The sequence below is a fragment of the Protopterus annectens genome, chromosome 1.part0, assembly GCF_019279795.1.
Source record: "Protopterus annectens isolate FY-2018-M chromosome 1.part0, PAN1.0, whole genome shotgun sequence".
NCBI lineage: Eukaryota > Metazoa > Chordata > Ceratodontiformes > Protopteridae > Protopterus > Protopterus annectens.
Genome location: NC_056725.1, coordinates 1139517988 through 1139534634, shown reverse-complemented (window position 1 = coordinate 1139534634; position 16647 = coordinate 1139517988). Strand labels below are relative to the sequence as shown.

Genomic DNA, 16647 nt, shown 5'->3' with positions numbered 1-16647 from the left:
GACAGGCCATGGTTTAGAAGGGAAATTTCTATTACCATGGTGTAGGGAAAAGGTAAAATTTCTTCACTATCAGTTTTTGCATTTTTGTCCAGCTTCTTGAATAACTTTTCAGCTAGGGGTCCAAAAAAGAAATCTTTGTCTAGAGGAGCATCCAGTAGTTTGGCCTTCACCTGGACTAAGAGAGGTTGTGTCCAGATCCAGGCATACCTGCAAATGACTAAGCCCATGGCAGCTGTTCTGCATCATGCATCCATTCTATCATATCCACAAAGAATGCCTGGAGACCTGTAAGGCTGCTCTAGCAGTGTCCTGAATTTACTTAGACCATATTTTGTCAGAAATAATCTCTGCCTTACAGATGATTTGATGTTATAGGGAATGTAGACAATTTAACACATGGAATTGGCAATTAAGCACCCTCATAGATTGGGTAGTTGAGGTATAAGCTTTTTGCCGAATATGTCTAATAGTCTACCCTCCCTATCAATAGGCAAGGGGTGTCTAGTTGCATGCTTTAGTGCCCCTTTAGTGGATTCTGTGGAAATTACTTGGGGGTCATCTTTAGGGTTCTTACACAGGTGCTTGTGATCATCAAAAACTTTATAAAAATGATCTCACTTCCTGGGAGCAGGTAGCGGAGAGTCAGGGTGCAAACAAATGTATTCAAAGATGTCATTGACCACTACATTCAGGAATGGCCAATGGTCTAGGGGATTTTAAATTCAGGAGCTCCCTATAATGAGTTTGAGCCTGCAAGAATTGTTTACTTTCCTACTTAAAAGCTCCCTTCATTTTATGAAGGGTATTCCCAAAGGAGGGGATCCTTTGTGGGGGAGAAGAAGTGAGGGTATCATCAGAGTCTGAGCCAGGATAGGGTTGGGGTGGGAGGTACTCAAAGTAGGACAACTCCTCATCTTCAGAGCTTCAGAAATCAGATTCTTCTTGAAAATCCATATCCCTACTTCTTTTGGAGGGGGAGGCTTCAAATGTACTGGTCTGAGTGTGGGAGGATTTCCTGGATTTCATGAAGGCCATAAATTCCTGGGCTATTTTCAAGAGGTTCTGGGCTTTGACCTGAGCAAGAGTGGCTGAGGGGAAGACAGTGGTAGGCTGACTATTCTTTTAGGTTTAGGTGTCCATTTAGTCAAGATAAACTGGGGGGGCACAGTTGTCCAACCACAACCTCAGGCTGCTTTTCCAAGTCTGAGGTATACAATATGTCTCTGTCAGTACCTACAACATAAGCATCAGAATCTGAAGCCTGTGGAGCAATCTCAGACCTGACTGACGTTGATGCTGTGGAAGAAGAGAACAAAAAGCCTAAACTCAAGTCAGCCTCCTAAGGGATAGTGCCAGAGGTTTCAGGTCTAGAAGTCACCAGACCAAGGGGCTGCAAAGTCAACTCTCCTGAATCACTGGTTCACAGGTTGGTACTAGGCTATTGGCCCTAGGGCCTATACAAGCCTAGCCATAACAATTCCCTGGCTATTTCTTCCCACACTATTTACTTCCCTGGACCCCTGGTTGACTCAGTGGCATGGGCCAAGCCATCTGAAATATCCTCAGAGTCTTTTTCCTTGTATTTTTAATCTCTGCAGTTTTTAGGAATAACTATGCTAAACGCCCGGTGTTGCAAAGACAAAGACACTGAGGAAACAGACACCAAAGACTCCATCTGAGCTGCTAAGACTTTAGTTCTGCACTTAAGAGCTTTGGCTCAAATTTTAGTACAATCAGGACAACTAGAGATGTTGTGCCAAGGCCCCAAACAAGAGACACAAAGAATGAAAATATTTCTGTGGAATTTACTTCCCACACTTCAAGCAATTACTAACTTTTTTAAACGTTAATTAGAAGAGAAAAAATACCCAGTAGAGAACTTATCTGACTGGAAGTTTCTAGAAACTCTGAAAAAAGCAAGCCAACAAACGCCTGAGAGTGTATTGTATACACGACAAAGTGCATCAGACTGAATGACTAGAAAGAATTCAATATGGTGCCAATAAATGCCCTTCTTATACCCTGACATCTAGACAATGGTCCGCGGACATGCATCAGATGGGGATGATGCAAAGACTGTGAAAATCAGATCAGATACTCGCTTCTGCAAGGCAGGAAGACTCAAGAATTAGTATTGGAACACTGGCTAAAAGAACATCTCCCAGTTTGCTGTACCAAAATCTAAAGACTGGAGCTCATTACCACTACATATAAGAGGCAACACCAGCACTTCTGTCTTAAAAAGTTAAAAACATCTCAGTTTTTTCTGGAAATACAGCTCTAAGTCACAGCCAATTAACTAACCACCAAATCCTACCTAAATCTCCTTCATTTATACCACCTGCTGCTATTGAATGTTAAGTAGGTAAATGAATATACGTCATTATCTAATTTTCTTTGCTCACTGCTTCCATAATATGCAAATGAATATGTAGTAAATATCATACTTCTCAACTGTCCCGGATTTTCAGGGATGTCCCTGATTAGATTTTAGCTCTGTCCCTCTTAATCCCTCCTAAAATTGGTGACCTATGGAGAAAAGGTGGTGAAATATACTTAATGACAACAATTAGAGTTATATACTTCTTTTACTTCAAAAAAATATATATTAATCCACATTCTCTTGGTCTGTCAGTGTTTCAAGGTAATACTACTAATATTTTAAAAGTGTTCCTGATTATTTCTGGATTTGTGGAAAATGAAAAACATTAATGTAGTGCTTAAAGATCTTGAGGAGGGGCTTGTAGAACGCAAATTTTTTAAAATTAATCAGGACATGAAAGATTATAAACTGGACCAAGCTTTTTTTGGTCAAATATCATGGTAAAAGGTCTATATTTAAGAACGGACAGTACCAAAGCCATAATAATAGTTCTGCCTCCTCCTCTTCTATGTCTTTTGCAGCTTTGGAAACTGTAGAACAACAGGGCACAGATGAAAGAGAACAGAAAACGTTTCCGGCCTTACCAGAAGCCGGGAGTTCTATAGATTTCAACCGCAGATTTCGGAACGACTACCAAAAGGCTAATTCCAAGCCTAACACCAATTTCAACGGTAAGCGGGGTCGAGGAGACTGGGGACCACAGAGAAACACTGGAGGTAACTCCAAAGGACATTTTAATAAATGGAAACGTTGGAACTGAATTTTATAACACTTTTGTGTCGAAATTGTCTGATTGTTATGTTTCTGAAGTAGTAATGTCTGTTTTAGAGTTAGGTTTGAAATTCATTCCCACTGCTTTAACTCAATTACATATTTTGAGAGGGGAGATTTTTGCATTTGGGAGAAAACTACATCTGAGATATTTTTTTTGCTAAAAATAATGTTGCACATGTAGGTAATGTGAACTAGGATATTTCTGGTGATGATTCGTTTCACTCATGTATCCATATTAAGTAAATCTGATGAATGTGTGAGTAATGCTTACACTGAGTTTGACACCAGCAGTATCCAGACAAAGTGTTTTTATTCCCCCTTATTCTAACAATTGCATTCAAACTTGCATTTCAACTGTTAGTTTTGAAGTGGAAAAAGAATACAAGACTTGTATGCATAATAAAACTAGTGTATGTTATAATTTAATACTGAAAAGAACAGGAACTTCCCAAAGAGTTTATGTTATAATTTAGATAAACAACAATGGTTAGAGTTTTGTGAATTTTGTAATGATACGAACTTTGTGGTAAAGCCTTCAGATAAGGGTAACCAAATAGTTATTTTAAATTTTAAACAATATTTGGATATGTGCTATAAGCATTTAAATGATGAACTAGTTTATAAAAGATGTGATATTTCTTGCTATTTTCAAGCTATTGAGGAGTATATTTTATTGTTGAATAAAGGTCATTGTTTCGGTTACTTTTCATTTAATGACATCACTAAGAAATTTGGCGTTGAAAATACAAAAATTGCTGTTATTTTACTGCTTACCGAAAACTCATAAGGGTTTGGATAACCTTGTTGGGAGGCCTATTGTCTCTGCAGAGAAATATTTTTTTGAAATGTATCAGTGTTTTTTTGCATGAATATTTGAAAAAGTACGTTCTTAGCATTTCTTCATACATACATGATAGTTCAGACTTTTTGAATAAAATAAAGGGCTTTCAATGGAAGGATTCCATGTTTTGGTTATGCATAGATGTGAAAAGCCTTTATACAAATATTTGACATGATGTGGGCATCCAGGCTCTTTTTTATTTTCTGGGTGATTCCCCTGTGTCTCATTTTGTTATAGAATTAGTAGCTTTTTGCTTAAAGAATAATTTTTTATTTTCAATGGGGAGTTTTTTCACTAACTGCAGGGTACGACCATAGGGGCAGCTTTTGCCCCCATGTATGCCAATCTTACCATGGCCAAGTTTGAGTATGATTATATATATCCTCACACTTTCTATATGTCTCATGTTTTGCTCTATTTGAGATTTATAGATTATTTAATATTTTTGTGTGATGGTTCCTATAAGGATGCTTCAAAATTTGTTGAAAATCTGCAGGTTAATAAGATGGGCCTTGAGTTTGATGGTATACAGCTGGGAACTGAGGTAAACTTCCTGGATATTAAACTCGATACGTTAGAGACTGGGTTACATAGGAAGTTTGAACTGAGGAATCAGTTCTTATATGGCAACAGCTGTCATCCCCTCCATCTTATGACAGTATTGCCTTATAATGAGTTCCTTAGAATTCATAAACTCTGTAGTAGTGATGACGGTTTTTACCAGGAAATTTTAGAAACTGAAAAGATGTTTATTGATAGGAGATATGATGTAGGCATAGTGTCAGAAGCCAAAAATAAAGTGATGTTACTTAGATGGCCTAAAAATGTAAATTATTTAGACAGATGCAAGAATAAGAATACTAGTCATCAGATGTCCTTTAAGAATGAAAATGTTGTAAATGGAAATGTTATTAATCTGAGGCATGAAATTCCTGAAAATGTTTATTTTGTCAGAACTTATAACATTATTAGTTGTAGAGTTGTGAATATTGTTAAACAATTTTGGCCCATGATGTTTAGGGACAGAGATTTAAGTCTGCGTTTGCCTAAACAGGTTATAGCTTCTTATAAAATGGCAAGGAATTTAAAAGATATGGTAGTACATAACTATTTTGAGTTACCCAATGTTAATTTAAATAGAGAAATGAATTTTGTTGTTGGTACTGTTTCTTGCAAAAATGTTCTATATGTACACATATTGTTTGTTCCTTCATCAAAATTAATGGATGTCCTTTTACTGTTAAAAGAAATTTTGATTGTAACACTGTAGGTGTTATTTATGCTCTAAAATGTGGATGCAACAAGTTTTACATTGGAGAAACTAGTAGAAGTTTCAAAGTACGTTTTCAAGAACATGTGAGGGGCATTAGTAATGTGAAAGTGGAGAGCCCTTTGGGCAATCACTTTTCTGAATTTCACTATTCTAACCCTGAAGGAATTTTAGGTGGTATCTTGGAAAAGGTGGAAATATTGATGGGTGAAAATGTAAGTTTAAAGGCTAAACTTCTGAGGAAAGAAACTATGTATATTCTTAAGTTTAATACATTGGAACCCATAGGGTTAAACAAAGAATGCAACTGGAAATATGTAATTTAATTATTTAAATGATTAACTTATTAGCAGTGGGATGGATTATTTTTTTTTTTGTATTTAAACCTGTGTTTTAGTAATGTTTTTTACTCTGTGAAGGCCTGGGAGCCGAAGTGCTAAGTGTAATAAATATATTTTTTACCAGCGTTGCTCTGTGATTGTGGCTGTTGTCGCTAGTGGTATTTTTTGTCTTTCTTACCTTGGTGGTATTTGTGTTTCTGGATTTGTCCCTGATTGGTTGAGAGCTATGTGTAGTATATGTAGTTTAAGGCTTTTGAATCATTTAAATATGTGCATAACAGACATGCCTGACGAGGTATGTAAACTGTCTTTCCAACTAAACTACTGGGCACTACTCCTCTATTTCTCCATCTCCAAAATTCTACAACCTGTTAATGACAAAGTCTGCTATAGTCACTGAATTCAATTTACTTGTTCCTATTACTACTTAAGACACAATCATATTACTACAACTATAAATGTGAAATTATCACACAGTCACTGCTACGCATGTTACAATAATATATGCATTACATATGCTTTTCTCTCTGTGCTTCCAATGAAAATAAGCCACGCCCAAACTCAGACTATCTTGGTTACCACACTTAATAAACAAACAAAAATACGTTATTAGACTTTCACATTCCCACTACAAGGCTGTTCTCATTATCCTACACTGTAGTTCTGCAATGGGGAGAAGTGGTTACAGAGCTGTAAACATACAGTGTGATGTAAATAAAGTGGGGCTAATCAAAAAACAGTTTAACAGTGAACTTTAAGAATTAGTAAGGGGAGAAATTTCAGAAAAACAAGCTATTACTACATTTTTAAGATAACAATCGGAAACCACATAAGAAAGGATTCTTCTTACCAGGGACATCATCAGAGGAGTCCTCATCCTGAGGATTCTTTGCTTTTTTTCTCCTTTTTGGCATTTCTGAGCCAGGTAATCTCAAATGTGGATCTTTTACCCTCATTGGGTCTCTGAAAATAGAAAAATAAAAATCATATACAATTAAAAAGAAACACTTAAACAATCTAGTAACCCCACAGTACTTCAACTAATAGTCCCAGTATAGCTATATAAACTTCTGGTTCAGCCTATTACTGCACATTCTTTGTATAAGGCAGCTGCTAATCTGTTGCCTTGTGCATGGGTCATTGCTGAAAATGATCTTTGATAGCCCCCCTCTTCCCTTGTTAATAGACCCACGACACACAATATGCCTTTTGGTCTTAAAATATCACTTATTCTTCATTTTAATAGGGCAGTGCAGTGACAAACTTATTACAAAAGATGACATTAGCAGAAAAAAGTATACCACAATTCCCTTCCATTTGACTTCTGGAAACTGACATTTGCAGTTGTGAAAAATGTTTAATTTAAGCATATAAACCAACACACCTCGTGGAACCAGACCTGATACCAAAAGAAGAGTCCAAAGTAAAATTCTTCCATTTATTCACAGCCACAAAATAAGTCAAGCACTTTCGTCCACCGCACTACAGGACTTTATCAAAACAGTTAACATCCAGTTACAACATGCTTTTATCCTTGAATTAATTAACAGCAATTAAGTACTTAAGTAATTCAATTATCCAATAAAAATGTCCATGAACTTTTAAAACATTCATGTAGCCATTCTAAAATCATGATATATTAGTTGTTACCATTTTAAATGAAAATAATTTTTGAGTATTAAATAATTATTAATATGAATACAAAACAAACATATGTTGTTCAAAAAATTTCTATAACAACTTTCGCAGTTCATAGTTTAGTCGCTCTTTCTTTAAGTATAGGTACAATGGAAACATGGTCAATCAGACCTGGAGGGTGGGTGGCATTTAACAAAATCTACCATCTATACTCACTTCTATATATGTTATTAGACAAGTCCCCCCTCTAATATCTTTCTTAATAATTTCCAAGATACCAAAACAAAATCCTTGCCTAACCCCCACAAGAGAGTGTATGCTTGTATAACGGGTTGTTAGTATTGTGTGTCTCAATAGCATATAAATGTTCATATATTCTTTTACATAGGGATCGCTCTGTTTTCCCCACGTAGAACATGTAACAGTCTTGACAAATAACTATTTATACTAACCCACTGCTATCACAGTTCCCTTTTTTTCAAATAAATCTTTCTCTGGGGGTCACCTACCATTAATTCCTTAGCTGTGTAAATGTAGGGACAATACTTGCATAAACCACAACTAGTTGTACCTCCTTGGGTGGGTTGTTGGTGGATGGGATGTTCAAACAAAAATTTCAAGTTATGTCCCACCTTAGTTGTAAATGGTGCTTTTTCTCCCAGTTTGTTACTTAACTCTTGGTTACATTCCAATATTAATCAGTTGTGAGTCAAAATATCCTTGACTTTACCATCAAAAGTTCCAAATTGTGTAACCATAGTGGGAGACCCAACAATAATAAAAAACAAGAATACACCAACACTATGGTTAGGCAGTTTGGAATATAGCTGCATTTTCCGAATCTGGTGTCAATGAATATTGAACAGAAAGCATGCATTTTCCGAACCATAAACAAACATAAAACCTAAAACACTGGTGTATTTAAAATAAAGGGGTACAGTATATTTAAAAAAAGAATATTTATTATGCTGACCTCCACCAAACCACATATCAAATAACAAAATTGATGCAATACCAAAAGCAGTAGCAGAAAGAAAATAGCGTTTTTACTGTCCAGGACGCTCATTCTCTTTAGCCGACTCACTGTCCACACTGTCCCTTTTTATTTTTTGTCCGAGCTTGGGCTCTTCAATCTCTGATTCATCATCATTGTCTCCAGAAGTACCTTAGGGGTGATCCTGTTGAAATTCTCGGGTGTGATGCATTAAGTTAAGGAATAAAGCATCAAAGTCCTTGCTGTATCTCATTCGCCACATGGACTCGTCCAAGTAGCTGGCAACCATGTGCGACTGGGTGCCATTCATGCCCTTAAAGTACCACTTGCAGTTTGCCCACATGCTTTCCACGGCATTTGTGTGTGCACCGGTCACTGGATTAACAAAATGCTTTGAATGATTAACACTGCTGTATGTATTTATCAAGTACTTTAAAGGTGGTAACTGTCAATAGTTGGACTTGCAAGGTGTTGAGGGGGTTATTATATTGATGAAAGTACATTGCTACGTATATGGTTATTTGTTGTATGTTGTATGTATTTTTCAAGTCCTTTAAAAGTGTATTGTTTGACATTTCAGGGATCTTATAAGGGAGTTTATACTACTACACTTGACTTACAATCGCCCACCTTAATTGTATGCATGATGTCACTGCTAATATGAATGGCACATCAATCATGCCTCATTTCATATGCATCTTTTAACACCAATCAACGTAGCCATGCCCACTTCTGCGCAGAACTGAAGGTGAGCCAGTACACTACACTATCGCCAATAATTACTTTCATTTAAAATGGTAACTAATATATTGTGATTTTAGAATGACTACTTGAATGTTTTAAAAGTTCATGAACACTTTTATTGGATAATTGAATTACTTAAGAACTTAATTGCTGTTAATTAATTCAAGGATAAAGCACTTTGTGACTGGATGTTAACTGTTTTGATAAAGTCCTGTAGTGTGGCGGATGAAAGCGCTTGACTTATTTTGTGGCTGTGAATAAATGGAAGAATTTTACTTTGGATTCTTCTTTCGGTATCAGGTCTGGTTCCACGAGGTGTGTTGGTTTATAGGTTCACAGGTTCATACTAGGCTATCTGCCCAAGGGCATTTATAAGCCTAGCCAGAGTTTTTGTGGCTTTCGCCACCCCTTTAGTTTGAAGAAAACTATGCCCATTATTTTGCTGTGCCTCTGTCAAGCAGAGACACTGAAGTAATCCCTGGGGTATATCTGCGATCTCCCATCCATTGGTCAAGATTTCTCTTGAACACGGCCAGCGAGGTGCTCTGCCTCACATGTACCGGGATTTTGTTCCACAGCATAGGGAGTCTTTGGGTGATGGATCTGTCCCTCCAGCACGTCCTATTAATAACCGTGTCAAGGTTTAAGTCTCCCGCCCTTGTAGTTCTGAGGGATCTAGATTTTTTTGAGGTGAAGCATGTTCATCAAATCTGGGTTTGACATGGCCTTGTATGTCAGGCACAGGTCACCTCTGAGCAAGCGGTAAGCGACTGAATAGAGCTGAAGTTCTTTCAGTCGGGTAGCATAAGACATATTTTTGAGTCCCTTTATCCTTTTGGTGAGGAACTTTTGGGGCCTTTTCAGCTGCTGCAGGTGTCAGGTCAGATACATTCCGAATGGGGCACTGTACTCAATCATTGGTCTGATGAGTGATGAGTACAGGGGGATGATGACCTCCCTTGATCTAGATGTGAATCCCTTCATGATCAGGTGGGCAATGTAGAAGGTCTTCCTAACTACTTTAGCAACGTGTGTGTCAAATGAAAGGTTACTGTCAACCTGGGTCCCCAGATCCCTGATAACTTCTTCTGTGCTCAGTGGATTGCCACCTATATGGTAGCTAGGGGTAACCTTGTTTTTCCCAAAGGGTATGACTATGCATTTCTTGGCGTTTAACTTTAGGCCATGGCTCTGGCACCAGTTATCCGTTTCTGTGAGACCCTTCTGAAGGATATCTGTGTCAGATGTGTTTTCGACTATGGCGCCCAGTTTGCAGTCATCTGCAAACTTTGTCAGCCATAACCCTCCTGTGTTTGCTTGTACTTCAGAAAAGTAGATGCCGAACAAGAGTGGGCCCAGGACTGAGCCCTGTGGGACCCCACTTGTGACAGGCTTTGAGTCTGACATGGCGCCAGCAACTCTGACCCTGTGGGTTCTGTCACTTAGCCAATTTGCAACCCATCTTGTGATGTATGGGTTTACATTTAAGCTGATGAGTTTTTCAACGATACCTGAGTGGGGTATTGTGTCGAAAGCCTTTGCTAGGTCGAGGTAGGCTGTATGGACTGCCTTTCCCTCATCAATGGCCTTGGTGACTGTTTCGAAAAAGTCGACCAAGTTTAAAAGGCATGATCTGCCTTTGACAAAGCCAAACTGGGTTGGATCCAAAGTCTGCAAGTTCTCTATGTCTTTATTAATGAGTTCCATTATGATCCTCTCCATGGCTTTGCAGATCAGGCTTGTCAAGCTGATGGGACGGTAATTTCCAGGGTCGGTGGAGGCACCGCCTTTGTGAAGTGGGACCACAGTTGCCGTGCGCCACTCCTTGGGTATGTATCCTGAGGTGAGGCTAAGATTAAACAGCTGCCCTAACTGCGGGTTTAATTCCTCATCGAGTTCGTGGAGCACACAGCCGGGGACACCATCCGGTCCCATGGATGCTGTGTTTTTCGCCTTAGAGAGAGCAGTTCTCACCTGGGCGTTAGAGATGTTTGGGGGGCTACAATCCTCTGGTATAGATATCTCTCCTTTTGGGGGGGGGGGGGGAGTTTGCACTGAACCTGTCAGCCAGTATATTGGCAATGTCTGTAGGTTCAGTAATTTTCACATCATTTTGAACTAATTCTGAGCATATCTGGGAGTTTCCTCCCAGGTTTCTAACATAGCTAAAGAAGGCCATATGATTGTCTTTTGAGTCCTTGGCGATTTTTCTCTCAAAATTTGCCTTGGATGATTTTATGAGAGCTCTTAGTTTTTTACTTATAATGATCAAAGGTGTCTTACCTTTTAAGGATTTTGCTCTATCTTGTAGTAGCTTTCTCCTTTTGTTGTAGAGCTTGTTTATGGCTGGGGTCCACCAGACTGGACGCTTGCCTTTGGTACAAAGAGTCATTGTTTTGTTTGGGATTGCCTGATCCATGCAGTGCTGTAGGTACTGGTAGAAGGCATTTGTAGTGATTCAGCGGCTTGGGTAATGTTTACCGCTGGCTCGGGGGCCTTAAAAGAGACCACACTAGTCTTTAGAAGTGTGAAGTCGGCTTTTGAGAAGTTCTTCACTGTGGTCTTTTTTATCTCAGGTGGGGGCGGGATGAGGACCTCCAGTGAGATTAGTTTATGATCTGATCTCACCAGTGAGGGGTATACTTCCGGTGTTGAACATTGTGATCCCATGTTCGTGATGATGAGGTCAAGTATGTTTTCACCTCTTGTGGGGATGGTGACTAGTTGTTCCATGGCATTTGAGTTTATGAACTCCAGGAACCTTTGGGCTAGAGTGTTTGGGCTTGAGTAGTGATCCCAGTCTATATTAGGGTAGTTGAAGTCACCTAGTATGATGGTGTTTGGAGATACATTTATCCCTCCAGTGTTTTCAGGAAAGCTATGTGAGTTTCCTGAGTTTGAGAGGGTGGCCTGTAACATGCTACAAATTGCAGAGCAGTTTTGCCTATGGTTAATTGCACCTGGATGGTCTCGGATGCATCGTGCGTTGCCACCAACCTTGAGGTGTGGGTGTCCTTGATGAATATGGACACCCCCCCCCTCCTTTCTTGGTGTTGTCCGGATTTTGGGGCCGGGACGCATGGTATGAGGTAAAACCTGATAGTGCTGGGGTGCTCTCAGGAGCCTTGAACCAGGTTTCAGTCACAGCACAGACATCGATGTTCTCCATACTGAGAAGGGCCTCGAGTGTGTGCATCTTGAGGTTGAGACTTCTGGCATTGAGCAGCATTACCCTTAGTTTTTCCTTTTTGTGTTCTAGGGTGGTAGGTTTAGAATTTGAGCCTTGCCTAAAAAGGCACTATGGGGGTGGCAAGAGCCTTTGCCAATATCCGGAAGCCCAGGGGTGACAGGTGCAAGCCGTCCCTTGCAAAGCAGCGTGGCTTGTCCAGCATGTCATCCCAGGCAGACAGACATTGGATCCCCTTTGAATGACACCAGAGTTTAAGCCAATTATTAAAGCTGATCATCTTATCTCTGTATTGTGGCATCATTCTTGGTGAAGGTAGGATACTGCTCAGGGTCAGGGTCATACCTGCCTGGGCTACATAATCAGAGAGCTCCTCAATGTCTCTTTTCATGTAGTCCAAGGAGATGCGTCTCAGGTCGTTTACACCAGCGTGGACAATGACTGAGTCGTACTTGTACCTGCTGTTGAGAGACCTGAGTGCTTGCGTTATGTGGCGGATTCTAGCGCCCGACAGGCAGCTTACTGTGACCTTCTCCTTACTCAATCTGGTGAGCGGACGTCAGTGTGTCTGACTATGGAGTCACCAATGACGAGTGTGTCTGGCATTGTGTTTGGCCTTAAGGGCTGTGACTGTTTGGCACACTGACTGTGTGGTCTATGTGTTGCATGTGTTGTGTCCTGAGGTGGTAGTTGTTTGGGTGTCTGCTTTGGTGGCCTCTGCTGTTTTGGTAGATTTTTGATCAGAGCCTCCGAGTATGTCTTTGTGTGTTTATGTGTATGATTTGAAGTTGTGATAGTACTATGTGAGACTGGGTGTGTGGTGTGTGTGGTACCCTTCTCCTCCTGTCTGGTCTTGCCAGTCTTATGTTGAGAGAGCTCAGCCTCCAGTTTGGCTGTATAGTTGCATCTCTCGCATGTATTTGTGTTTTGTGGGAGAAGGAGAGGGTTGTCTGTGTACATGAGGCAATTGTAACATTGCCTCAATATTCCCAGGTTCACCAGCTGAGCAGGAGAGGACACTAGCAACTGATCCCTCGACATGCTAGAAGGGATAGACAAAAAAACTTAAAAAAAAAGACTCCGGGGGATGTGGGTGATCGAGAAAGGGGTTTTAGGCTGGTGGGGTACTATCTATAGTAAAAGTGCTATATCAAGATGAAAAGTACTGTAGGAGCAAGTGCTAGGCTTTACAGATAGAGAATAGTCTACTTGGGAATCAAGTAGAGATGAACTTTTTAGTTATAGGATATGCTGGTTAGATCAGTAGTACAGTTTCAAGGAAGGCTGTTTTAAGGGAAAATTTGAAGAATGGACTTTAGGTAGCCAGAATAGTTTAACCTTGATTAACCGCCGCTGCTCTTGTGTGCTCCTGTGGCAACTCCGCGCTAACGCGTGCTTTATAGCAGGGGGCTGGAAAAAACAGGAAATGACCCAAAATGGCCAATGAATTACTAGTTGCTGTCTCTAACCACTCCTCTGAGGACAAACAGGCAGCTCAGTACTCCCCACTCTCACTGGTGAGTAAAGAAACTTCCCTCTGGCCACACAAGAAAATGGAGGAACACAGGAACCAAATGCAAAGCCCAGGGGTCAGCAAATCTGTTCTCTGGGACAACTAGCTAGGAAAGTTAGGAAAGCAGAAGTATTTTTTTGGTTTTTTTAGTTTTTTAGTTTTATACAGTTTTTGTTTCTCTTCAGAGAACTCTTTTTTTTTCTGTGTATTTAATTTAAACATACTTTCTATGACAAAGATGTTAAAACATTTTGGAATAATGGTTTATCATTCCCTAAAATGGATGTTGAAAAAAATGATTTCAGTCAGACCAGGATTCACAGACATGCTTTACAATGCACAGCATGCATCTGTACCTGAACGACCTGCACAAAGACTAGTGCAGGCAAACAGGGAGTTATACTCCTTTGTCGCTCTTTAGTGGAGCTACCCACATATTCAACTAGAAATAAATGTAAATGAAAGCATGATTCTGTGTAAATAAATAAATTAGGGTAAGGAAATGAAGTCCTAACACAACCATATATTTTAACACCTTTATTAAATTACCATTTAAGACATAAGCAAGCATACATTTATAAAACAGAAAAAAAAACATATCAGCATGTTTCCAGTTAAATATATTATATATCACAAATGTTCTTTTTTTCAAGCTATCATATTACAACTGCTCAATTTCTGCCTTCCCTTAAACCACACTTCCCCAGAATATTATTCCCAATGTACTGTTTTCCCAATTTCTATTTATTTCTATGTAATTTGCTTCTTTCCTTTTCTGAATATCCCGATTACAGTTCTTTTAACTCTGTTACAATATTCAATACTTCAAATACAGTGGGTTTAGACCATGAGTTCCATTTTCTTAACAAGGTCTTACTATGTCCAGGCAATTCAGATCTAGTGTCATAGCTTAAAATATACATTTCCATAGTTACACCCATTTGCTCACCCAATATTTCTGACAAGAATACCTTGTGGGGAATTTTTAAAATCTACCAGCTCATTACAGTCCCAAAATATAAGTTCCAAGTTACCTCTTTCTTCCCCATCACACCTCCATTTGCCACCCACCTAAACAAAAATTATTTGGAGTCTGCTTTTGTTATAAAAATTGCCTATATAAACACTTCCAAACAAAAATCCTAAACCTTCCAAACTTTGTTGCATAATTGGGTTCCATGCATGTCTTCCCATTGTTTTCTTGTAAATTGCTTAACCAACCTCTCTTTCCAACCTTTTTTAGCTTCCTCTGATCAATTCTTATAGCTATTGTGCAATATTTTACATGTCTACTAATTATCCCTTTTCAACAGCAGCTTCTGTTCTAGATTCATCTAAAAACTCTACCAACGCAAGTCTTTCGCTTGGGATTCACCTATCCATTTCTCTTTGCCTATACTCTGATATCACTCCCTGGCAGGGAAGGCAGGCTATAGCCTGCAGTCCAAATGTATCCCTGGCCTTGTCCCATTCTCTCAACTTTCCCTCTCCAGTAAATTCCAGCTCCCTCTTGCCTATTCTCTGTACCCTACTTACATTTATCCCCATCGGAAAAATCTCCTTTCTCCATTCTCACATTGGCATAGTTCTTGGAATACTTCCTGCTACTTTATGAATATAATTTTTTGTATGGCTGTTATTCTCCTTAAGGATCTGCAAACAAAATCCTACTCTCCTTATTTCATTAATTTCCCTTGTTTCATCACCATCATCAATTTATATTTTGAATTATACATTTCTGCTTGTGTTATGTGTAAGAGTCTTAATTGTATAACTCTAAAATATCCATTCAAATAAAGTAATCCTAAATCACCTTGTTCTACTGTAAGGATTAACTTATCCCACTTAACCCTTGCCCTCTTTCCCTCACAGATAAATTCCTTCAGCTCTTTATAAATCATTATCCACAACTTCTCTGGTTGATAAAAATATGTCTGACCTGTATATAAAACAAAAGGGACTAACAATTTTTTAACTGCTTTCAACTTGCAATCCATATCCACAAACAAGAACTTCCAATTTCTCAGTTTTTGTTTTATCTTTTTAGATTCTTCCTACAAATCCTTAGCTGCCATTATAGAAGACGTCCATACTCCTAAGTACTTCATTTTATGTCCCTATGAACAGGAGCATTGCTGAAGCAATTCATATGTGGGTAAATAATTTACGGCTATAGCTTTGGTTTTATCTTCATTAATTATATATCCTGGAAAGACATGAAATGGTGTCAAAATGGTCCACAACACTGAGCTGTCATTTTCTGTATTTATCAGGTACAAAATAATATCATCTGTAAACAAAGCCAACTTTTCTTGATTACGATAACAATTGTATCCTTGAACTTCTGAGTTCCTTATTTTCTTTACCAAGGGCTCTAAATATAAAGCAAAAAACAAGGGGGGAAGGAGGCACTCCTGTCTGGTTCCACTCTTCAGGCACAACTTATCAGAGAGGTGCCCACCCACTTTAATTCTTGCCTCTGATCCCTCACATATCACCCTAATTAACCTTATTATTGTACCAGGGAATGCAAATGCTTCAATTTCCTTATTCATAAAATCCCAGCTTATGCTGTTGAATTCTTTCTCTGCATCAAGACACAAAAAACAGAGTGGCATTTTCTTAGAGTCTGGTCTCCGTTGAATCATCATCATTTTATTAATATTGCCAAATGTTAGCCTCCTCTCTACAAAACCACACTGATCCAGATCTATCAATTTTGGCAACACATTTGACATTCTTTTAGCTAGTAGAGATATGAACTATTCATAATCATGGTTTAAAATTGAAATGGGTCTATTTGAGGTTTTACAACCAAGCTGTTGGTGCTTTTCCTCCTTTTAAAATGCTGTTAAACAAAACCGTCCAGATATTTATCACTTTATATCCTCTTAAATTCTAAACTTCGGCAGTCATATCATCTGTTCCTGGAGATTTTTTTCTAGCTGACTGATTACACATC

The 16647-nt window shown here is 38.9% G+C and overlaps 1 protein-coding gene across 4 annotated transcripts in view; it reads right to left on the bottom strand.

The window, feature by feature from the left end:
• USP45 (ubiquitin specific peptidase 45) overlaps positions 1-16647 on the bottom strand; it is a 2611314-nt gene that overhangs the window by 2308653 nt on the left and 286014 nt on the right. For all 4 annotated transcript variants that reach the window (XM_044065130.1, XM_044065122.1, XM_044065103.1 and 1 more), the window contains exon 2: positions 6460-6572. In XM_044065130.1, coding sequence (XP_043921065.1) covers positions 6460-6565 — 106 coding nt within the window. In that variant the 5' untranslated portion in view covers positions 6566-6572. The remainder of the gene's footprint in view (positions 1-6459; positions 6573-16647) is intronic.